Below are 24,798 nucleotides of genomic sequence, written 5' to 3' on the forward strand. Positions count from 1 at the left end.
TGGCTGGCGGATAAGACACTGAACTCCACAAGTGCACAGTTCAGTGGTCCAACTGAAAAAGTCCTTATTGTGGCTTATTGTGGCAGATGAAAGACACATCACACTTACTTCCTTTTGTAATTGGAAGTTGTCCAGCAGAGCCATCAGCTTGGTACTGACAGAAACCAGCAGAACCCAGGCTAACTTATTTGCTGTCTGGAGAAGTCGAGCCCAAAAAAAATCTATATTTCTATTTTACCATTATATATTTATTAGATGAAAACGCCATGGGAAAATGCACATGTTTAGGTTCCTCTAAGCTGTTATTAGACATGATTTTAACAATTTATTTTCTTACATTCATAAATCGAAACTTGACAAATATTTCAGACAGCGTCCTTGAAGAATTACATTCATGAACCATAAGCATATCTGTGTGTCTATTATATATGGAAAGAACTTGTTACCATGGAAACATTTTATTTAAAAATCCTTATGCTTAAAGATGAAACGTGATGGATCAAGGAATTAACTAATGAGTAAAAAAACTGCACAATACTCACTTTAAACTGAAGTGACTGTCGAGGTGACTTATGAGGTTATGTGCTTATCAACCATTTTCAATACATTTTATACATTCTATATTTATTTAACAGAGAGACATACAGGTAAAAAAATACTCAGACCAACTGTATGGTAGATATTGCATTATCTCTCCTTATTTGAATGGAAAGATACAATCATTGCAGTAGATCAACTGATTCCTATTGTTTTTTTCTTTAAAGTGTACTTGAAATAAGAAGAAAAAAAAATCATACATACCTGGGGCTTCCTCCAGCACCCTACGGCCTGATCGCTTCCTTGGCGCTGTCTGCTGCTTCCTGGATATTCCGTAAGGGCTCCCGGTATCTTTGGCCAGTCGGGGCCAGTCAGCACCTGTGCACTCAGTGCGGGTGTGCACACTCCCCTGTCTCGCTTCCACGGCCAGCAGAGTTCTGCACCTGCACAGTAGTACTGTGCAGGCACAGAGAGTTCCTGGCGATGGGACACCTTGTGCAGCTGGGCCGCACATGCACAGTAAGCCTTGACTGCTGAAGATACCAGGCAGCCCTTACGGAAGACCAAGGAGGGGGAGGACGGCACCGAGGGAGCAATGAGGCCAGAGGGGCTGGAGGAAGCTCCAGGTATGTATGAAATGTTTTTTCTTGTTATCTCAGGTTCCGTTTGAATCCCCAACAGGGAATGTAAGGACATACCACTTACTATTCTCATAGTAGGCAGGAACAAGAAAAATATATTTGTAAGAGGAACAACTAAAAACATGCACACTATTAAGCAGCAGCCCCTGCTGATCAATTCCAACATGGCAGTCATTACTCCACTAAACAACAGTACTCATCCCACAAAAACTTCTAAATGAGCAACCGGATTATAATAAACATAACAAAAATAATGAAAATTTGCTATTAAAATTCTCATACAAATATGAGAAAACACATTACAATATTCAGGAACATAAATAATAAAAATAGCCTTAAAACTGGCAGTTTTCAGCATCTGGGCCACTTTTATCAGCTCAATAAGGAGACTGATTGTACAGGATCTTCTAAAAAAATTAGCATATTGTGATAAAGTTCATTATTTTCTGTAATGTACTGATAAACATTAGACTTTCATATATTTTAGATTCAAATACACACAACTGTTATGGAAGTGCCATCAACAGAAATAGTGATGTCAGGCAGGGGCATTGAGTTGTGAGGTGGGAAGACTACTATTTCAGTCTTGTCCATATTAAGTTTTAGAAAACGGGAGGACATGAAGGAGGCGATTGCATTTAGACAGTCCAGGACACGAGCTGCTAAGGTGTCCAAGTAAGGTGCTGAAGAGTTAGGTGCTGAAATGCAGATCTAGGTATCATCAGCGTATAGGTGATATTGGAAACCAAAGGAGCTGATGAGCTGACCAATTGAATGCATTGAAAGCCTATGGGAATGGACAGTGTCCATTGCTACTAGGCTGGTTGCTGCATGTAGAACACAAACTCTCCTGTACCATGGATTTGGCTCTGCCACCCCTGACACCCACCATTCAGTTCGAAGTAGATAAGAGCCAGCAAAAGCATGGTGCACCCTACATGGTGATACATTTCAGAGTATAAAGTAACATTGTAAAAGAAGAATAAGCTATTTTAATAATTAAGTAATTTTTACTACAGTTCCTCTTTAAATCCTGCAACAGTTACTTTCCTATTTCAACTAGCAAAAACTGCATTGTTTTTACAGAAATTGTTACACGTACCATAATTCATATAAAACAAAATCATAGTGGTGTAAGAAAAAAGAACCTTGCCTAAACTTAGGCCCTGTGTTCCTGCATGAAGTGGAATATTCACCTGAATTATTTGTTTGCTGTCTGAACAAAAAAAGAAGCTGAATCTTCGGGCACAGTGGAAGACATAGGTATGGGTCTCCATTTACTAAAATGTAGACAGACTACCAGTTCAAAGTTTTACAACATCTACATTTTTCCATTCTTTTTTTTTATTGACATTCAAGCAATTCAATGTCTCATACTCTGAAATGAAAGCATGGAACAAATAAACAATTAAAGTAAAAAAAATTAAAAAAATAATGGAATCCATATATAAGAAAAGTAGTCTAAACTTTTGATTCAGCAAAGCAGCCACCTTTGGTAAATATATTACTGCTAAACACATGCATGGCACTCTTTCTACAATGGAAATCTAATATTCTTCAGAAAGTTCTTCCCAACTCTGTGTAGAAGCTCCCATAAATGTGGACACTAGCAAGTTTCTCTGCTTTCATTCTTCTATTCAATTCATCACAAACCAGCTTAATGGTTATTTTTTTCCTAAGGTAGTTCTGGCATAGCTTGGATATATGTTTTGGGTTATTAATCTTGATGTAGTATGAACCCCTGACCAACTGTGCACATCCCAAAGGGTACTGCATGGTGCTGCAGAATATCACTTCCTGACTGACCCTAGATCCATCAGAACAGACCCAGACCACCAAACGTCCTCTTCCATGTTTGACAGTTGATGTCAAGCACTGAGGAACCATCATATCACCTATTTAACATGTGATAAGCCACCGAAGTCAATTTTTATTTACATACCACCTTCTTCAGTCTTCAGTGATCCATTGATGGTGTTTCATGGCCCAGGCAAGCCTCTTTTTCTTATTATGACCCCATAGCAATGTTTTTTTGGTTCAACTCAACCTGTCACATCTGCATTGCAAAGTCTTATCTTCACAATGAAAATGAGACTTGCTTATTACGGCAACTATTAAACTATGCTTGAAGCATGTGAGCTGCCTATCACACAAAGCTGTTGAGTCTCAGAGACTTGTCTTCTGGTGCTTTTGTGGCTTTGGGAAAGCCAGACCTCTTCTTATCAGAAGTTCCCTTCAGCAGCTTCGGCGGAACTAGTCGGACGGGCGCTGGAGCGCCCATGCAGCCGTTTCCATGCCTCATTGATCTTCTTATCTAGGTGAGCCTCGCTCTTTACCTATCTACTTATACTATTACGCTATACTACCTCATTGCTTATAGTCTCCTTTATAGCCACTTCCACTATGTTTATTCTTATGACTCCTTTAGCACTGGCAAAATTGTATTAATTGTATTTTTTACATTAAATATTTATATTAACACTAGGCACTTTATTTGCTGTTGAGCCATTGCTCTCATATATTATGCACGTTTTTGCACTTTATGACTTTTGCAAATGTAAATGTTGGCTTCATTATATTATAATTTTTGAGTAGTATTGGTCATGTTACAGGTCCAGCTATCTTTTTCTATATTTATATTTGTGCTTTTCTCTCAACCCACAGTGTGACTCAGTATTTGATATATATTATTATTAAACATTCCATATGCTGAGCTGACCCCCCTTTTTTCACATGCTGGGTCGAGAGAAACATAATATTTGGATATTATCTTGTATCATTGATTCGATTTTTTGCTGTGCCTGTTATTATCTGTGAGGCTCACTATATTATTGTTACCATTGGGGCCTTATACAGGCATGGACACGGCCTGCTTTGTTTTTAGATGTTTTTAAATTTATTTGGCTTGAATAAAGAGATATATTGTACTTCTCTGGTGTCTTGGTCCAATTTAGTGCTCATTGAGTATTTCTATATATAGAGGGGTTGCTTTTCTTTGTTCTCACGTATTAAGTGTTATGAAGGTCTGTCCCTCTTCTATTGTGAAATGCCCTTTTCAACGTTTTCATAGCAGCACACTACTTTCTGCAGTACAATACTGCTCAAATAATCCTCACGCGGCTATGGTAACACATCGACTTCCAACACTACTTTTATGCTGACAGACTGCATTGTAAATAATCAGGATAGAGAGGACACCTGTAGAAATTTGTGGTAACAACTCTCAAGGCTTGATCAATTACTATTGCTGCAGAAAGTTTTAAAGAGAATATGTACTCTAAAATTCTTACAATAAAAAGCATACCATTCTATTCATTATGTTCTCCTGGGCCTCTTTGTGCTGTTTCTGCCACTCCCTGCTGCAATCCTGGCTTGTAATTGCCAGTTTTAGGCAGTGTTTACAAACAAAAGACATAGATGCTAACAGCATGTGATAGGCTGAGAGTAGCTCAGTGTGTGAGTCATGCAGAGACTGCATGGGGGCCTGGAGAGGGTGTGTATAGCTTCTATCCAATCACAAGCAGACCAGCACATTCCAGCCTGAGTGCCTGAGCCTGACAGAGCCGACAGAGGAAAGAAGATTAGATCATATAACAAAGATAATACAGCCACTGTTCAACTAGGAAAGGCTGCAATAAGACAGAGCACATTCAAACAGGTATAGGAACTTATAGGATAGAAGAACTAAGGCTGAACATTTTGTTACAGAGTCTCTTTAAGTTGTTAACCCATTTCTTCTACCCTGCAAAAGGCTAATTTGTATAATTCTGAAATGCATATTATTTTCCTGTTTTGGATAACCTTACATTTTTTAACCTCTAGCAGTTCACCACTTACTTATGTAGCATGTCAATCTAATCATTGGACTTGAACTGCTTGAATTTCAATAATTCAAAAATTGTGGTGTTCTAAAACTTTTGACCAATAGTGTAGGTTCTCCCAATTCTCTGTGGCTAGAAGATCATTGTCTCTCAGACAGAAGAACACTGGTAGCCAGCGCTGACCAGGGAAACTCTCTGGTCAGATGAGGCTAATACGGTTTATCTCTCTCTTTATTTTTTCACAAAAACATAAGCCAGAAAAACAATGCTATATGGAACAAAGAGCTGGCTCTTTTTTTTCTTTCAGTAAATCTTTATCAAACCAAGATTCAGTTATACATTAGGAGAAAACGAAGGGATAATTGGGATTGTTTTTAGGTAGGAGGCTATATAAACTTATGACTATAATACTACTTTGGTGGCAATCCAAACAGGTCTTTAGAAGTAAAAGCATCATTTTAGGCTAAGCTCTCTTCAAGCAGATTACTTTCAGTTCAGTATGGATCTATGGGGGATTGCTCACACTTTTGGCCAGTTTCTCGGAAATTGTAGCTTCCCAGAAATAGTCTTTCAGGCTATAAACTAAGATTGTGATTTTTAGCACAGGGAATACAATCATCAGACTCGGAACATGCATAACTGTCAATAAATACATATAAACACACAAACTTACAACGCCAACAGGAAATGCTAGTACAGCCATCATCCAGTCTCGGAGAGAGATGAGCTTTTTTAATTGTCGTTCTTGTTCTAAGCTGTCACTGCCTTTAGTTAGAAGACAGGACACATCAGACAGAACACAGATCCCAAAGAAGACAGCTTGGATCACCTGTTAAAAAAATGTCAGTGTTACTGCTCAGTGCTAAATACATGTTACTATAAGAAATACCAGACAAAGTGAACTTCAAATTGAGACAGAACTCAGGTCAGTAAATGTAGGACTTACATGAATCAAAGGCTGACAGGAATCAAACTTTTGTATTTATTATTAATGTTTCAAGGGATGCTCGATGATTTACCTGAGGAAACCTCATTTCAGCAAATTAACTTAACACTGTATCCAGAGTTATTTTTGGTAAGACAGTTCTTTGCTGCTTATTTCAAAGTATTGTACATTTCCATTGCTATTTGCTTAATGCAAACTGATCATAAAAAAAAATGTGTTTAGTAAGTTACATGTTTGTATGTTTATAATTAACAAAACAACCCACATTCGCATGCTAGACTACATATATTACATTTATGTAACGATCGGTGTAACACAGAGAGGATCTGATTATTGGTGATCTGCAGTATCACCAAAAATACAGATATACACCTGATTATTGATGATCTGCAGAATCACCGATAATCAGATATATTGCTAACCCCTGGACACCTGAGTGATATGAGTGTTTGGTGCAACAGTAATACTTAGAGGACAATACCTGGAGAACAGGTACAAAGGCAGTAAGGAATACTGCACTAGAGAACAAGAACCTAACAGTAGCCTGAGAATCTCCCGAAGGGAGGAGTCAGGCTCGGAGTTATAAAGGACCAGAGCGTGAGTGACACCAATAGGAGGATGTCACTGACTGATCTGTGAACTATCTCTAAACATGGGAGATAGCTCTCGAGGTCGGGCAAGCCAGGTCGGCAACACACGGACAGATAAAGTACAAAGACAGGAGGCTGATTCAGTAATCCTAAGGCACGCAGGGTTTGGCAACAGAGTATCAGATATAGCGAAGTACCGAATCAGTGATCAGAAGAGAGGTCAGGAAAGCAGAAAGTCATAACAGATAATAACAATGCCTAGTCTTGGGTGTGAGCTCCGTGATCATCAACACCCTGGAACTAGTCTGACATATAACAGAATGGTAATACAAGTCCCTAGTCTTGGGTGTGAGGTCCGTGATCATCAACACCCTGGAACTAGTCTGAAGTATTAGAGAATGGTAACACAAGTCCCTAATCTTGGGTGTGAGGTCCGTGATCATCAACACCCTGGAACTAGTCTGAAGTATAACAGAATGGTAACACAAGTCCCTAATCTTGGGTGTGAGGTCCGTGATCATCAACACCCTGGAACTAGTCTGAAGTATAACAGAATGGTAACACAAGTCCCTAATCTTGGGTGTGAGGTCCATGATCATCAACACCCTGGAACTAGTCTGAAGTATAAGAGAATGGTAACACAGATTCTGACAAAAAGGTCTGAGTGCTTCCACGTAGTGATCGCAACGGCAGACAACCAGTGAATGACCAGCACCCAGTATATATAGCACAGCGCTCTCCAGCGCCTCCCCTAAGTGCTGGACCAATGGGAACTGGTAGAATCGTCAGCTGACCAGCTTGGTCAGCTGACTCCCTTCTGGCTGTCATAAAAGTTCTGCCTCTCAGCGCGCGTGCGCGTCCTTCTGAACCTGTGTGGACTATCAGTCCCAGCCACACCAGACATGTGTTGTGTACCACCCGCCGCGCTGGACGCGGAACCAGCCGCACCGCTATCAGGGCATGCGTCGGTTTCTCCGTGTTCAGCCATACTAGCAGATGTAGGCCCACGCGTGCAAACCGCCGCGTTAGACGCGGAATCAGCCGCCTTGTTCTGAGCACACGTGGCGGCTTTTCCGCGTTTTCTCACAATTTATAAGAGAAATGACGTACCTGTTATATATTTATATATATATATATATATATATATATATATATATATATATATATATATATATAATTTTTTGTGGTCAGTAGGCTTTAAAGAGACTCTGAAGTCTCCAAAAATTCAGCTTTTAATTGCAAAAACCTGTTCAACATTATTGCCCTAACTAAAACGCCGCATCCCCGCAGCTGAAATCTAACTACCGGTAAATCCCCCCAAACTTCCTGGGGCACACTGCGGGGAGCGCTTCCGTGAGAGGCAGAGCTTTTCAGCTGGAGCTCTGCCTCTACACGCGTCTATCAGCGCGTATCTCCGCCCCGCCCGCCCCTCTCTTCCTTTACTAAGAGGGGCGGGGAGAGGCGGAGATACGCACGGATTGACGCGCATGGAGGCAGAGCTGCAGCTGAAAGCGCTGCCTCCCCAGACAGCAAAATCCACGATCAAGAAAGTCTTGGATTTTGCAAGGGGAGTTTGGGGGGATTTAGTTAGAGTTCAGCAGCAGGGATGCAGCGTTTTAGTTAGGGCAATAATGTTGAACTGTTTTTTTCAATAAAAAGCTGAATTTTCGGAGACTTCAGTGTTTCTTTAACTTTTATTAGTGATTTTTTTTTCTTTTTTGTTTAGAAAATGCTTAAAGCAAAAATAAGCTAATGAAATAGTGAATTGTATGTGTAGTCTCATATTGTTTTCCAGAACAGGAAGAGTCAAAAAAGTCAGTTATCATCTATGCAAAAGATCTTCTCTGAGCTATTCGACCCACTGGGTCAAATACAGTCCTGTTTTCTGAAGTACTTAAACACCCAAGAAACAGTGAGAGACAGCTTGAGATACAGTTTTACTGCAGGAAAGTTCAAATGGTTATTATTTCTCCTTTGTTTTATAGCTTAAAAGAAAAAGGCCCATATGCAATTCACTTTTTCGCCAAAGTTTTCTCCTAGCTGATAATTTTTCTTCTGTTCTTTAAAACAACTTTTCAGCATTTCACAATTGAAAAAGTACCAAAATTAGTAGAAAATGTACTTTTATTTTGAGTATTTTCTCACTTGCTGGGGATTTAAAATGCATTTTATCCGTAAGGTGTGAAATATCAACTTGTAGAAAACTAAGGATAAAAAGTGAATTGCATATGGGCCAGAGTGTGGTGTTAAAACTGCAACTGTGCCAGCCTGATGCAATGTTATAAAAAAGCTATATAACTGAAAAGAAAAAAATCTGAGACTCCTTTCTTTGCTACTAATTTTCTATTCATTATCTATACTACACATACAATTCATTATATCATAAGTTTTTTTTTTCACTTCAGGTTTGCTTTAAAAGTAATTTAACAGTTAGGATGAAAAATAGATATTCAACTATTTTTTCTCCTGAGTTTTATCACAGGCCTGATACATTAAAACATTTATTGCAACCTGACTCCTTTTTTAATTCATTTTTCAAGGATTCTTTTGGCTTTAGTTTACCTCATTATTGATCATGTATAATATAAAGGCATATGCAAAATTTTGAGTTAATCAGCATTTAACTATGCACATAAAATAACACATACTGTCCATAAATTAATTTCTCCCTGTATTGCATGGTTGACTTACCAAAAATTATAAGACCTCCTCACAGCAAGACATTTAAGGATCAAGCACAGCATGGTTTTGTTTGCTTTTATGTAAAATAGACCTTTACTTAATAACTAAAAAAATACATTAAAAATCCCCACTAAAAAGATTTTTGTGCCTGACAGCAGAGGAGGTGGAGCTTGAACATGGAAGGTCAACATAGACCCATCCTCTTCAGCAACTTAGTCCCAGTAACAGAGGGAGCATGGCTGAAGTGGGATCATTGCCCATCACCTCTGTTTCACAAGCTACATTTCTACTGCTAGCTGGTGTGGCGGCTTTGCAGACAAATGCCTGTCCCTGATGGGGTTCCAACTCATAAGAACAGAAGACATTTATGGTGTGGTCCGATTGTCTGAATTCGGAGTTATCTGATAAGCACCACCTCTCCAGCTAACATGTATACGGGTGAATTAAGACACCATACACATTGCCCCATGTGTAAGAGTCATTAGAAATGCGTGCATTATTGAGCTATTCTGTAAAGCATTGAAATGTGCAGTCTGTAAAGAGGCATAGCTAGAGCAGTTTTCTAAGGGGGGAATGGGCCAAACTACCTGTCCACAGGTGCAAAAGTCTCACTGAAAGCTAGAGGTATCACTTGTTTTCAGTGATTATCACTAAAGAAAGTGCAACAAAATATTAGATAAAGGGTATCACCATTATTGTTGATGGCATCTAATTTGTATTAATTATTTTAAACAATTTGTTGAATTATATCCCCGAAAAAAAATCTGTCTGTTTTTTTTAATTCGGAATACTTCATAGTAGGTGGCTTAAGTTTTGAGATTGAAAAACTATTAAACCATATTAATTTCACCTGCATAAGTCTTAATAATTAATTAAAAGCATCATTGAATGTCTGAAAAACATTTATACACAATTGTGTATGCCTCAAGGGGGACTTGAGGTGATGTTACTCAATACAGGGGGTACTTGGCCAACACAGTCATTAATAAAGGGGTACATGCTGTAATAATGTTGAGAAACACTGATATACATCACCAGCAATGGAATGGGGGGGGTGAGAACTTCCCTGTTTGTTACATATCACAGGAGAAGGAGGGAATACGTTAGTTGGTTGGAGAATGAGGAGAAACCAGATCACCAACAATGTAAGAGGATAGGGATAACATTCATGTTTGTTACATATTAAAGGAGAAGGAGGAAGTAGGGTGGTTGAAGAATGAGGAGACCACAGGTCATGTACATCACCAGCAATGGAAGAGGATAGTGATAACTTTCCTGTTTGTTACACCCTACAGGAGAAGGCGGAGGCAGGGTGGTTGATGAATGAGATCACAGGTCATATACATTACCAGCAAAGGAAGAGGAGAGTGAACACTTTCCTTTTTCTTTTTTTTTTTTTACTACAGGAGTAGGAGGAGGCAGGGTGGTTGATGAATGAGGAGACCTCAGATCATGTACATCACCAACAGTGGGAAGGGGGAAAGAAAGCTTTCCTGTTTGCTACATACTTCGGGAGAAGGAGGAGGAAGAATGGGTGGAGAATGAGGAGACCATACATCTTAAACATCATCCGGAATATTGAGGCTCAACCCCTATCCACCATGCATCTCTTAGATAAGGAACATGACACCTTTGCCATCACCATCAGAACTAGCACATAATCAGTGAAAAGATGTTGTGCTCCTCGGCTAATTATTATTAAAGTCACAGTCTCAAATACCGGTTCGCACCATCAAAAAGTCACCTCAGAATTCCAATATAAATAGATGTCCGCATCTACGGTATTTCAGGGAAATGTTCTTTTGACACCCTCCACAGATGCACCAATCATAGCCTATTTAACCATCAGCACAATCTACTATATGATGAAACATTTTGTCCAGTCTCGTCTCCATGCTATGGTCTTATCATGGGCCAATACTGTAAAGCACGCTCAACGTTTATAGGATCTTCCCCAGAACAAAGACAACTTTATATTCAGTGGCATTAAAAGCATACTACGGTACACTGTCAACTTACCATCTATTCATTTATACAAGGTTTAAAGTGTATTTGACATGGATGCATGGATATGAATCCATTGTTATATCCTCCAAGGAGTGTGTAATGAAAGCTTAGTATCTGTTAATTAGCACAATAACCTTTACCTCCTTCACTGGAGGACAGGAAAGCTACAATAAAGTCTGGTTATTACTGGATTAGTGCAGTTCAGCTGTTCCTCCTGGCTGCTCACATGATCCTTCCTGACCCGTTCTTTCCTGAAGAAACATCTTCAAGTCATGTATTTTGTGATTTCAGACAACATGAAAGCTGCTCTGATGTCCATTCTGTATAGTGAGATGAGGAGGTGAGGAAACGATCATTTGGGCAGCCAACTAGCCAAGAGGCAAGGCAGAGTTGAGCTGTATGAGTGATTGATCTAGTAGTAATTGGACTTCACTGGTCTGAATCAAAATTAGGAAAATGTGATCATCATGTAAAAAATACATGTAGTGAGAAACAAATATTGCCAGTTTGCCATAGCCAAATTAACTATCAGGAAGCAAACCCCAAGTATGTCATTACTATTGTCAGTGTGTATACCACATTACAGCATAATTGCAACAGAATCTGTACCAACCAGCCATTATCCATACATTTCTTGTCCTTCTCCACTTGCTGCTTGATCTCATCCCCTCTATTACCGGCTTCTCCTTTGAGTCCCACCCCTTCCTAAAGAGTCCCACTGTTGCCCACTGCTGATAGAAGAAAGCTTGGTGCGCCACAAAGTTGGAGGGTTCAGGGGATGAGATTGTACTTTGAGAGTCTGAAATACAACATAGTAACTAGTGCTAGCAACTCCTGGCTGTGCTATTAAATTATTGTTTCAAATTACACTTGTACTAGAACATAAGTTGGCTCCCTAACTTTTGACCTTTTCAGAATGTGTAAGCCCAAGTATAAATAGGCTCAAGAAGCAAGAAGAGTCCTCTGCTCATATAATTTACCCATGACCCCCAATTATGTGTGCCTTCTCCTCCAATAACAATTTATTGGCATGTCTCTCCCAACAAGTATTGTTATGTCTCCCAAGTATATATATATATAGATATGTCAGACCAGAAGTATAGCTATGGCCAACCAGTATTGCCATATCCCCCAAAAGGGAAGGCAATGTTTAGAACAATCCATAGAGAAGCATGTGATCAGTTTGTTCAGCTGATACATTTGTAAGGTTCTGATTTGCTGTTATGACTTCCTGGTTTAACACATGACCATGACCAGCAAATTAGAGCCTTGCAAATCTATCATCTGATCAAACTGATCACATGCTTCTCTATGAGTTCTCCTAAGCATTGCCATCCCTCTCCCTATTCCCCAAATATAGCAATGCCACCACCAGTATTTATCATAGGACAAAAACCAGAACTAAACCTTGGCAACTTTTATTGGCTGATCATTATTAATAAATCATGGCAGAATACATAGTCGCAGGCAGGCACAATGTCTCAGGTATTCAGTATGTCTTCTTGATGTATAACCTAACCATGCCACCACAGTATTTAAACCTATGAAATACAACTACAAAAAGGAACCTGAACTAGGGTTTTAAAGTAGACCTGAACTCAGAATGTCCTCTCTGCTCTAAAAGATACGCAACAGCATAATAACCTTTAAACTGAAAACATTTCTTTGTTACAGCTGATACAAACCCTAAAATAAATCTGCACTGTTTCTACTTCCTGGAAGCAGACATATTAACATCCTGTGCTTTGAAACGAGCTTATCTGTCATCTCTCTAAATACATACAGGGTGCATTTCTCTATGTTTTCTTTCTGTCCTGTGCAAGAGTTTGTGCCCACTTTAAACCAAACTTACCACAATTCAATCTGAAGAAGCGAAAACAACCACAACAAAAAGCTCCTTTCTGTAACGATTGGTGTCAACACGCAGAGAGAATCTGATTATTGGTGATCTGCAGATTCACCAGTAATGCAGATATACACCAGATTATGAATGATCTGCAGAATCACTAATAATCCAGGTATGTCTAACCTCTGGACACCTGAGATGTGAGTGTACAGTGTAACGGTAGCACTTTGAGAGAGAACCGCCAGAGGAACTGGAGGTAAGAAGAAGAAGGGATTTCACCTCAGACTGGGTGAATCCCTAGGCCAGAGGCTCCCTAGGAGAGGGGCCTAGGCTAGGTTGCAGGAAGCCCTGCTGCTAATATTAACAGGCTTGCCCTAACTAGGTGTGAGGGCCTATTCTCTATGCCCTGGAACCGGGCTAAGATATAACACAGAAATGACACAGTATCCTAGTCTTGGGTGTTAGGTCCATAGTCACAACACCCTGGAACTGGTCTAAAGCATAACATAGAACTGACACAGTATCCTAGTCTTGGGTGTGAGGTCCATAGTCACAACACCCTGGAACTGGTCTAAAGCATAACATAGAACTGACACAGTATCCTAGTCTTGGGTGTGAGGTCCGTAGTCACAACACCCTGGAACTGGTCTAAAGCATAACACAGAACTGACACAGTATCCTAGTCTTGGGTGTGAGGTCCATAGTCACAACACCCTGGAACTGGTCTAAAGCATAACATAGCATAGCATGAGAAAGTATTCTAGCTCAGTGTGGATTCCCAGGTCCTTCCTGGTTCAACCACACTGTTGGATCTGACTGAGGTCTGTATGCTAACACGTAAGCATTTGCAATGGCAGACGATGTGAGACTGAGGGACGAGTGGTTATATAGTGCAGCGCTGCCCAGCGCCGCCCAGTCCCTTCCAGCCAATCCGCATACAAACTTGGATCAGCTAACCAAGGGAGTCAGCTGATCCCTCTCTGCTTCCCATAAAACTCCTGTCTCGCCGCACGCGCGTGTATTCCTCAGCCTATGTGCACAGGAAGGCTGCACCAGATCAGACACATGTCGCTGCGCGTAAACCGCCGGACTGGACGCAGAAACGTCCGCCACGCCGTCAGAGCAATCCTTTACACTTTCCTCTTGATTCCTATGAAAATGTAGAGTGTTCTCCTGGTGTCCCTAGCTGTGTCTAGCATGCCCTATTTCTCCATTGTCCCAATGGTGCCTGTAGTAAACCTTTACCTATAATCTTGCGTATTCTCAGAACCTTGTACATTCATAGAATAGTCTTTAAATAGTCCACTTTCAGCCAATCTGCATACTCTGCATACTTTGTGGCATTTTAAATAATATGATTTTCATTCTACAAACACTAGGTAATACATTTATAATCACTCTCTTTATTATATCTATTTATTGAATGTACAAGTTCAGGAAAGTATATTATGTATATTGAAATAGGTGATAGATTCTGCATAGCCAAGTCTTGTAGCCATGGCAGCAGTAAATATTGCTTGATCCTGCTCCAGTGACTACCTTCTGTTGCTTAGATTATACATACTAAAAAGTGGCAGCTAGAAATAGCAAATAAAAATGGAAAAAAAGAGAGAAAAGAGAACAAAGTGGTGCTCAGTCACAGCAATAGCCATAGACTGTAACCCAGCCTAGACTGCACTGGCCATTAAACTGCAATAACTACAACACTTGAAGTCAAAATGCTATATCATTCTACCAATAAACAGATATATAGTATGCTGATGATACTGTGGTGTATTTGCAGCAAATGAATGAATAAGCTGAAATTCTATTTAGTCAAAATAAATAAGACGTTTTATTTGTAATGTATTTCAAAAATGATCTGTAATAAACAGCTGGATTTTTTTAGACTTTACCAGGGAAATAATATTGTTATTATTATGAATTTGGATAGCACAGATAAATATTCCACAGGATACTGAGCAATTCATGTCTCTGTCCCTCAGAGGGGCTCACAATCTTATGGCCCCATTACAGTCCAGGACCAGTTTTAGGGGAAACCAATTATCCTACCAATATGTTTTTAGGTGGAAAAAAAACAGCCTTCCTGGAAGAAACCCAAACAAACACAGGTGAAAGATGTGTGTGCAGATATTTTCCTGGCCAAGATTCAAGCCTTGAATCCAGTACACGAAGGTGAGAGCACAAGCCTCTTAGCCACTATATCTGCACTTAATAACAGCCAGAAAGAAGCTATAAATTCCCATGCATCTATATAAAAGTTCAGGTTAATTAATAGTACCAAGAAAAAAAATAACTAAAATTTGCTTCACTGGCAATACAGGCCAACGTGGTATGAAACAGGTTTCGTAGCAGTGTGTCATTGCTATTTTGGTATCAAACATATGGGACATATTTACAGAGAAATTAGAAATGTATTTTTGAAATTTTGATCACTATTTTTACAACCACTTTTGTAACACCTTATTTATAAAAGTGGTAACAGGCTTTGCATCCTGGAGATCAGTCTTTCAAAAATGGAGAGTTACAGAACTGTAACAGCAGAAGTGTTGAAGAAGTGTTTACAACTAAAGGCGGTCATACACTTATCAATTTTTTCCACTGATATCAAATCATTTGATCGAACCTGCTAAAAATCAATGATGCAAATGTTTTCCGGTAGACTGATTTTTTTGGCAAAACTGGTCGATCACACCAGACTGAAGATGTTGCTCAATTGGTGGTGGGTGAGAAGCATGTCGCTAGGGGCATTCTATTTTTCTATGTGTGGTGTACGCAGCAAAGGTTACACTCACCTGTCTGCCAGCCTGTGTCTTCTCTCCACTACCGGGTGCTCTTCTCTCCCAGGGCAGAAATGTCGTGTCACAAATGCTAGAGGTAAAACTCTAGAGGCCTCTAGTGGTCACGTGAAGTATGTGCCATCGTGCCCTTGGTGTTTGGCCTCTCGTATTTACACAGGCGCACCGGGAGAGAAGAGACAGGGAGAAGAGCATAGAATGGAGAGACCTAGGGACCCGGCAGGCAAAGTGCATAGATTTTCAATCGATTTCATTCTGAAAGCCATTGAAATTCTGTGTACAGTGTTTGGAGGAATGTGATCAAATAGATCCCTCTTTGATCAGATAATGATCTGAGAGGGATGTATTTGTTGGCCACATCTACCAGTATAAAGCCATCGTAACACCATTATCTCCATTGTTCTAGTGGGGTACGCCCCTACTAAAGCGTGATCTCCACAGAGCCTGATAAAGTCTGAGTGGTAGAACAGCTTGTTCAGCCTTTTATGAACTGGTCCTAATTTTTTCCAACAGTCTTAAATAGGTTTAATGATGAGTATAAGAGTAGCAAATATTTCCACATATCGAACTTCCAAACTGTTGGACTTCTAACTATCCTAAGCAAAGGGTCTTGCTATCAGTTGAATGGGAAGGGGGGGGGGGGGGGGGCACCATCTTAAAATCCACATTAGGGTTGAGTAAACTAAACTACTGGTACTAAACCTGGATAACAGTGGAGAACACTGGTCATTATAGGTGATCCAGGTGGTCCATAGGTGATACAGCACACATGCATTGGATATATTAAAAAATTGTCTGCCATTAGGTGGCAAGAGGTCTTCAGCCCTCATCCAGGTCAGAACATGGTCTTGTGTTATCACAACATAGCGGGATTGATAAATGTTTGCCTTCTCAGGTGTGCAAATTCATATAAGATGGACCGAAGCAAAACAGGAAACTTGTGGTCTTGTGGTCTGACAAATTAAAAATTATTTTGGGGAAATCATGGACAACATGCTGTCTGGGCTAAAGAGGAAAATAAATATCTGGCTTGTTTTCATGACATAGTTCAAATGGCAGCACCAGATGCTGTGGGAAAACTTTAGTGCACCTGGCATGGATGGCTTACACATCTAAGAACAGGGCCGCCAGAAGACAGGTGCATCGCTCCAGTGCTGAATTCTCTGCAGGGGCCCCAGGGACAACTATACATTAGGAGCCCACTAGCCAGGTCTGGGGCCCTTATGGGGGCCCCATGTCATTGTTGCCCAGGGTTCCATTGAGCCCAGCACTGGCCTGTCTAGGAAGGTTCACTTAACATAAGCATTACATTTAAAAGGAGCATGTACTTTAAAAAAGATAAAATAAAGCATAATATTTATTAGTGTTAACATTTGCTTTATTCTCTGTTGTAATTTCAATAAAATCTAGCATTACATAACTTGAGAATCATTTCATTCTGTTTTAATGTACATTCTGCACAGCATTTCCTAGATATGTCGTTTCCAACAAAGAATATAGAGAGAATACATAAGTAACTTTAGATCCACTCTGTTCAAAAATACTACTGTGTTTCTGTATGTATGTATTTTTTATGAAGTACTGGATAAAGGTAGCTCTGATGTAATAGTGTTAACAGTGGAATAGAGGGATTTGGTCTAGATTGCTATATGTATTTCCTTTTAAAAATGCTGACTGTGTGACTGTCCTGCTGATTCTCTGTCTCTAATACTATAAGCAACAGACCCAGACCAAATATGGCAGGCAAAATGACCACACTAACCACACAGTGGTACTAAAGCCAAAAGATCCGCAGGACTGCCAGGTAACAGGTATTGTTTAAAATAATATTAACTATGGCAGCCTCAATTTCCCTCTCATTACAGGGTCGTTTTAAGAAGTTATATTACCTTGTTATAATGTGCAGCCAGTAAAAGTGTTTCTAAGCATGAAAACACATCTGCAAATAGTTCCCAAAATAGATAGTTGTGGGACAACATTGAATAGGTTTGTCACTGACCAACTAGTCAAATGCTATATGGCATATACAGTACTGTAATTTGAAAGCCTTATACTGTTCCTGTTCTGATTCTTGGTATACTTTCAGCTTTCATAGTTTAGTTACTGGGGGTCATTGGCCTCATTTTTCTGCCCTAGCAATTGATTTTCTCTGCTTCCCTTTAATGATAACTGGATTACTAGTCCAATCTGTGAATATATTGCCTCTGGCACATTAGTCACAAGACTGCTTATTGTGCTTACTGCATTTCGTTTTTGAACATTAAACATGCTGGAGGATATGTTTCTTCAGACTTTATGTAAAACATTTTAAGCTATTTTGTATATAGAGGTCCTTGGCCTTATTTTAATACTGCTCCAGAAAATAAATTATTATCAGAGCAGGAATATTTACAAGTCAACCTAGTGGGGGCCCAACTACCACTTACTCTCTGTCCCATCTCCTACCTCACCATCAGGATGAGCCAAAGCTACTACCTTGCCCCACTTCATCCTTAAAATAATAATAATAATAATCAGAACATTTGTATAGCGCTTTTCTCCTGTTGGACTCAAAGCGCTCAAGAGCTGCAGCCACTGGGACGCGCTCAAGAGGCCACCCTGCAGTGTTAGGGAGTCTTGCCTTGAACTCCTTACTGAATAGATACTTAACCTAGCCAGGATTTGAACCCTGGTCTCCCATGTCAACGGCAGAGCCCTTAACCAGTACACTATCCAGCACTTCCGGACCTTAGTAATTGAATTTATGCCATGTTTGGGACCTGTTATCCCTGCCAGGGCATACATTTCAATTACCGCGCCATACACGTCCGCCGTTACCACCAATTGCTCCACTCTCCCGTCGCTGCAGCCTAATCACTCTGCTGTCCTGCTGATCCTCTGTCTCTAATATTTATAGCCATAGACCCTGACTACAAACACAAACACAGAACACTTATATCTCGCTTTCTCCTGGCGGACTCAAAGCGCCAGAGCTGCAGCCACTGGGACGCGCTCTATAGGCAGTAGCAGTGTTAGGGAGACTTGCCCAAGGTCTACTACTGAATAGGTGCTGGCTTACTGAACAGGCAGAGCTGAGATTCGAACCCTGGTCTCCTGTGTCAGAGGCAGAGCCCTTAACCATTACACCATCCAGCCAAGCATGCAGACTAAGCATGCAGACTAAGCATGCATACTAAGCATGCAGGTCAGATGTTTTGACTCAAGTCTGACAGGAGTAGCCACATGCTTGTTCCAGGTGTTTGATTCAGACACTACTGCAGCCAAAGAAATCAAAAGGACTGCCAGGCAACTGGTATTATTTGGAAGGAAATAAATAAGACAGCCTTCATATGCCTCTCACTTCAGGTTCCCTTTAAGCTATGTTAAGAAGCAGAAACTATAGATAGATTTGGAAGAAACATATTTAGTGGGCGGCAGAATATCAGCAGTAAAAATAAGCTGTTATCATTTAACCTTTAAAAATGATAACATAATGATATTATTCTGTTATATACTCCCACTTATTTGGCATCATTCAGGAGGATGCATCCTTTATAGCAACACATGAGCTAATAGAGGCAGTGCAGTGAGGGTTGGTGCGTTTAATAAAATCTGCATTCCTGAGTTAGAGAGGTTTACAATTACATCTTGGGCCTGTGCTTTCATTCTGTCATACATCCTTCATTCATCATATGTCCAGTATGGAAATGGTGGTGCCTGGCTGCCTGCACACATGCATTTTCTATCACTGTCAAGAGATACCATGATTTCATTTCCTCAAAAGGTTGCTCGGTCTATGAACTACAAATCACTTATTCATTAAGTCTACTAATTTCTCTCTTTTATTTTGTGTTTTGCAGATTTTGATAAGTTAACCCTTTCAGGTTTTCCCTTTGACCTCAGCTTCAGGCTTAGTGTGAAAAAATAAGACTTTGTTAAATGAATGGAAATATCACATATCTAAATGTTGTCAGGAACACATTTGCGTGTTTACTAGAAGGGAAATTTAAATAATCAATTTCAGGTCCAGAGAGGACAGAAAGAATAGAATCTCTTGCAAGAAGCCTCTCAGTTACAGGAAAGTTATATAGCAGGTTCATCAAATGGATCTAAGGTTATAAGAAGTGGATTTGAATTGGGAGCATAAAAATATACGTCATAAGCTTTTTTGGCTGAGGACCTAGTGTACCTACTCTATTTATTTATTATTACCAAATTTTGGATGCAGATTAGGCACTTATTTATACCCATGAAAAAATAATAATAATGATGTATTGTATTGAAGTGGGCTCTCGGCCCCTCATTCAATTTACTTTATCTGAGTTTTCTCCTAGGAGATAATTTTTCATCTTCTGTTTAAATTAACGTTTCAGCGCTTTGCAAATGAAAAAGTACCAAGAGGTAGGTGAAAAATACTGTCAAAATTATTATGCGTATTTTCATTGCTTGCTGGTGGCTAAAAACGCATTTAATTAATAAGGTGTGAAAGTATTACCTAGGAGAAAAAGTGTAATAAGGGCCTATACATCTCAGTTCCCCAGTCCCAATCTGGCTGATCTGTATTCATCCTGTTTATGGTTGCAATGTAGAAGGCTTGCTGAACTTCATAAATACTTTACACAGCATGGATTCCTTATGTTCCTAATAAAATAAAACTTCTCAGCCTAACAGGTGAATTTTATAAATTATTACATGAGGTTCTAGAACTTTTTAAAACTTTGAAAGAATGGATAATTCTACAATTCATTTAAAAAAATTGAATAATTATGGCTTTGAAGCCTGGAAGAAACTAAAACTAACTGTAATCATTTTTAATTTCTTAGTTACATTTTGGTGTAAAAGGATGTGATAAAATTCTTGTTAATGATCAAAACAAACCGATTGGATCAGTATTTCACACTTACCAATCCATCAAAAGTACAGTGCAATCTAACATGTGGAGAATATAGCATAATACAGAAGTTATTAAGAGCAAAACTTTAATTCAGTTATTATTATCTTGGTTACTGTTTATAAGTTTACTTATGGAATATATACTGAAATAGTGCCAAGGCATGTATACAGAGAAATCAGTAATAGTCTTGTGACTGTCTCTAGCTCTGAGCTGTGGCAATAGTTTGATGTAGGTGAATGTAGGTGAATGTATTTCCACATAATTCACCCTATAAAACAGTGCCATGAAAAATTAATCTTGGTTATTAAAACAAAAACAAATCTTACAAGAATCAAGGAGGACAACAAGGACACGTGATGGAAACTTTTTTCACCTACTTCACCTCGTTAATGCACATTTCACTAATCTTGATTAATGTGTTAATTGGTGAGTAAAATCTAAAAAATATTTGCTTTTTTCCTGTTTCATTCAACTTTATACAGCATAAAACTAAATAAAAGAAGAAGATAGAAAGGATAAAGATGGTAAAAGCCTTTTTCATACAAATTTAAATCAAAGAGCAACCAAAAAGTAAAACACGTAGATAATAAGACATGAGTAAAGATTGATCTTCTTGCAATGCTTATAGTGGGAGTTTATTTTACCCAGTAACTGCACAATTGACCGTGCAATTTAAATAAGGGCAATATGCAATTCACTTTTTCACCTGAGTTTTCTCCTAGGTGATATTTTCACAGGTTAAAGGGAACCTAAACTGAGAAGGATATGGTTTTTTCCTTTTAAAATAATACCAGTTGCCTGAATCGCCTGCTGATCCTGTGTCTCTAACACTTTTAGCCACAGCCCCTGAACAAGCATGCAGATCAGGTGCTCTGACTGAAGTCAGACTGGATTAGCTGCATGCTTGTTTCAGGGTGTGATTCAGCCACTATTGCAGTCACAGAGATCAGCTGGACTGCCAGGCAACTGGTATTGTTCAACAGGAAACATCCATATCACTCTCAGTTAAGGTTCCCTTTAAAGAGACTCTGTAACAAAAATTTCAGCCTTATTTCTTCTATCCTATAAGTTCCTATACCTGTTCTAATGTGGTCTGGATTACTGCAGTCTTTTCTAGTTGCACTGTCTCTGTAATATATGTAATTTTCTTTTCTTTGTCAAGCCTTGTCCAGACAGGGAGGAATGCACTGTCTCTGCCGTGATAGGGAGAAGTTATGCACGCCCCCTGCAGGCTCTCCTGTGTGTGTATGAGTCACAGACAATGTATTTGCTCACAGCCAGCGTCTCTGCAAGGCTCGTGGAGCTGAAACATTTCAAACAGCTGTGAGTGCAGAGAGATCAGTGCTGAGCTCAGACAAGCAGCTAAGGCAACACATGGGAGTAACATTCCAGCAATAAAGTCACATTTGAGAGGAGCCTCTGCAAACAGGCACCTGCTCTGATGATGTATTTCCTGTTTGGCGGCCATCTTCATTGTTTACAAAACAATGAATAAAACAGTGATTTTATCACCAGGACAGCAGCGGGGAGCGGCGAAAATGTCACAGAGGGGGCTAGGAGAAGACAACAAACAGGCTGGTATGTTTATTTATGTAAGATTTTCACAGTACAGATTCTCTTTAAAATAAAATGCCCTTTAAGCCACCAGCAAGCAAATAAATACTCAAAACAAAAATGTACAGTATTTTTTTTGCCTACTTTTGGTACTTTTTCCATTGCAAAGTGTCAAAAAGTTATTTTAAATTGAAGATGAAAAATTATCTCCTAGGAGAAAATTTCTTATGGGTCAATGGCCCATATGTAATTCACTTTTTCTCCTGAGTTTTCTCCTAGGTGATATTTTCACACGTTGTCATAAAATGCTTTTTAAACCACCAGGAAGTAAGAAAATACTCAAAATTATTTTGATAGTATTTTTTCAGTAACTTTTGGGTACTTTTTCAATTGTAAAATGCCTAAAAGTTATTTTAGAGAGAATATGAACATTTTCACCTAGGAGGTAACTCAGGAGAAAAAATGAATTGCATATGGGCCAATGTGCGGCAATGCTGAAGTAAAGTAATTGCAACAAATTCGTCCCCTTAAGATCCCTACCTGGGATATTAGCTGTCCACCCCTGTCAGCAGACTTGGGCCTCGATTCATCATTGTCTTTGAGATAACTTTTTCCAGTTTGTTAAATTACCGAATTCGAAGTGTATCGATTTTCTAGTTGTATTCATCAAGGTTTTTCCGCATTCTGTGGGAATTGGATAAAATATCGATATCAATTCGGTAACCATTCGGTAACGTGTCGATATTTCCATTTTACAGCGGTAATTTAACACAAGGCCATAAGATTCCCATGGAATTGTGGGTAAAAGGCAGTCCATTGATCACCACATACAGGGGCGTCTCACCCACCAGGCAAGTATAGGCGGTTGCCTGGGGCGCCATGAGGTGGTGAGGCGCCATGAGGTGGAGAGGCGCATTCCCCCACCGCTGCTACCGTGACCATGTTTTTTTTTATATTATATTACCTCCCGACTCAGTCCCCGGTGCTTGGCACGCTACCATGTGCTCAGCAGTGCCTCCACCTCCACTTCTCCCCAGCCAATAGAGCAATCAATACTGCTCTTCTCTGCCAGGCTCCTTCTTTAAAGCCGTGCCCCTTCTTCTCAGTAGCCACACAGGTAAAGTGTTTACCTCGTGTGGCCCAGCCTTTAACTCCGCCCCACGCCAGTCAAACCAGGAGCCAGCGGCCAGCCAGCTTATGCCTCCGACAGTCTGACCCCCCACCTGTGTCACTGGCTGCACACAGACACTGGAGCGAGACAGCCAGGGGACAGATGCAGTCACAGAGAGAAGAATGTGATGTGTTCGTGTTGGAGCCCCGCCCCAGCACAAGACAGCAACACAGCCCGGGAGAAGGGAAGTTTCTGCTCCAGAGTAGTGATGGGAATTCCGCCTCATTTCAGAGAATCGGCTCTTCTGAATCGGCTCCCATTAAAGAGCCGGCTCTTACGGCTCTGAATCGGCTCTTCATTAAATATCACTAAACACCACTCAGAATCGGAGTAAAAGCCCCGCCCCGGTCTCCATGACAATTCCAGACTGCTTCTCTGACTGGGGCAATCCCTCCTGCTACTGCTCTGCTCCGCCCCATACACTCCTACAAGCTGCAAGAGGAGGACTACATCTCCCAACATGCCTCAGCGCCCTTTATTGCAGAGCAAAGCAGAGCTCTGTGGGGCGACTGAGGCATCGGCTCTTTCAAAACTGAGAACCGGCTCTTGTCGTTTGCAGCAAAGAGCCGGCTCTTAAAGCCGGCTCGTTCGCGAACGACCCATCACTACTCCAGAGATTATAAGCTGCATGCACAGGCAGAAGAGAAGGTATGCAGGCAGGCTGCTAAGAACACTTCCTGTCCTGTGTGCAGACTCCCAGTACTGTTATAACTGCTAGAATGTGCCCTGCTCTTTTGATACTAGAGTTTTCTTTGAAAGCTGGTTAGGCTGTAGGCTGGTAAAGCTGTAAACCTGTGCTTTGGTGCTGTGCTGTCTCTCCCTCTCCCCTCTCTGTTCCTCTGCCCCCTCTTCCATCTTATGCTGTCTCTACCCCTCTCTGTTCCTCTGCACTCTCTTCCATTTTATGCTCGGCCTTATGTTTGTTTACGTGTATTTTCTGGTGAAACGCTTCCACATTACGATTATTTTCTGACAACGCTGCCCCATTACGATTATTTTCTGGTGAAACGCTGCTGCCCTATGATTAATTTCTGGTGAAATGCTGCTGCAATAAGCGTATTTTCTGGTGAAACGCTGCCACCTTACGAATATTTTCTGGTGAACTGCTGCTGCAATAAGTGTATTTTCTGGTGAAACACTGCCACATTACGATTATTTTCTGGTGAATTACGATTCTGAATTACGATAATTACTATTATTTTCTGATGAAACACTGCCGCATTATGATTATTTTCTGGTGAAACGATGCTGCGTTATGATTATTTTCCTGGGGGGAGGGGCTTGTGAAGGGCGCCTCAGGTTTTCTCGCCTGGAGTGACAAAATGACTAGAG

At 40.2% G+C, this 24,798-nt stretch overlaps 1 protein-coding gene across 3 annotated transcripts in view; it reads right to left on the minus strand.

Annotated features, from left to right (window-relative positions):
* AIG1 (androgen induced 1) overlaps positions 1 to 24,798 on the minus strand; it is a 294,614-nt gene that overhangs the window by 212,472 nt on the left and 57,344 nt on the right. For 2 of the 3 annotated variants that reach the window (XR_011031186.1, XM_068279509.1), the window contains exon 2: positions 5,673 to 5,828. Coding sequence is in view for 2 of the 3 variants with exons in the window: in XM_068279509.1 (XP_068135610.1) it covers positions 5,673 to 5,828 (156 nt within the window). In the remaining variant the exon portion in view is untranslated. Of the gene's footprint in view, positions 1 to 5,672; positions 5,829 to 22,908; positions 22,980 to 24,798 lie in introns of those variants that run through there. The other variant, XM_068279510.1, reaches the window with a different exon arrangement.

The sequence above is a fragment of the Hyperolius riggenbachi genome, chromosome 4 (assembly GCF_040937935.1).
Source record: "Hyperolius riggenbachi isolate aHypRig1 chromosome 4, aHypRig1.pri, whole genome shotgun sequence".
NCBI lineage: Eukaryota > Metazoa > Chordata > Amphibia > Anura > Hyperoliidae > Hyperolius > Hyperolius riggenbachi.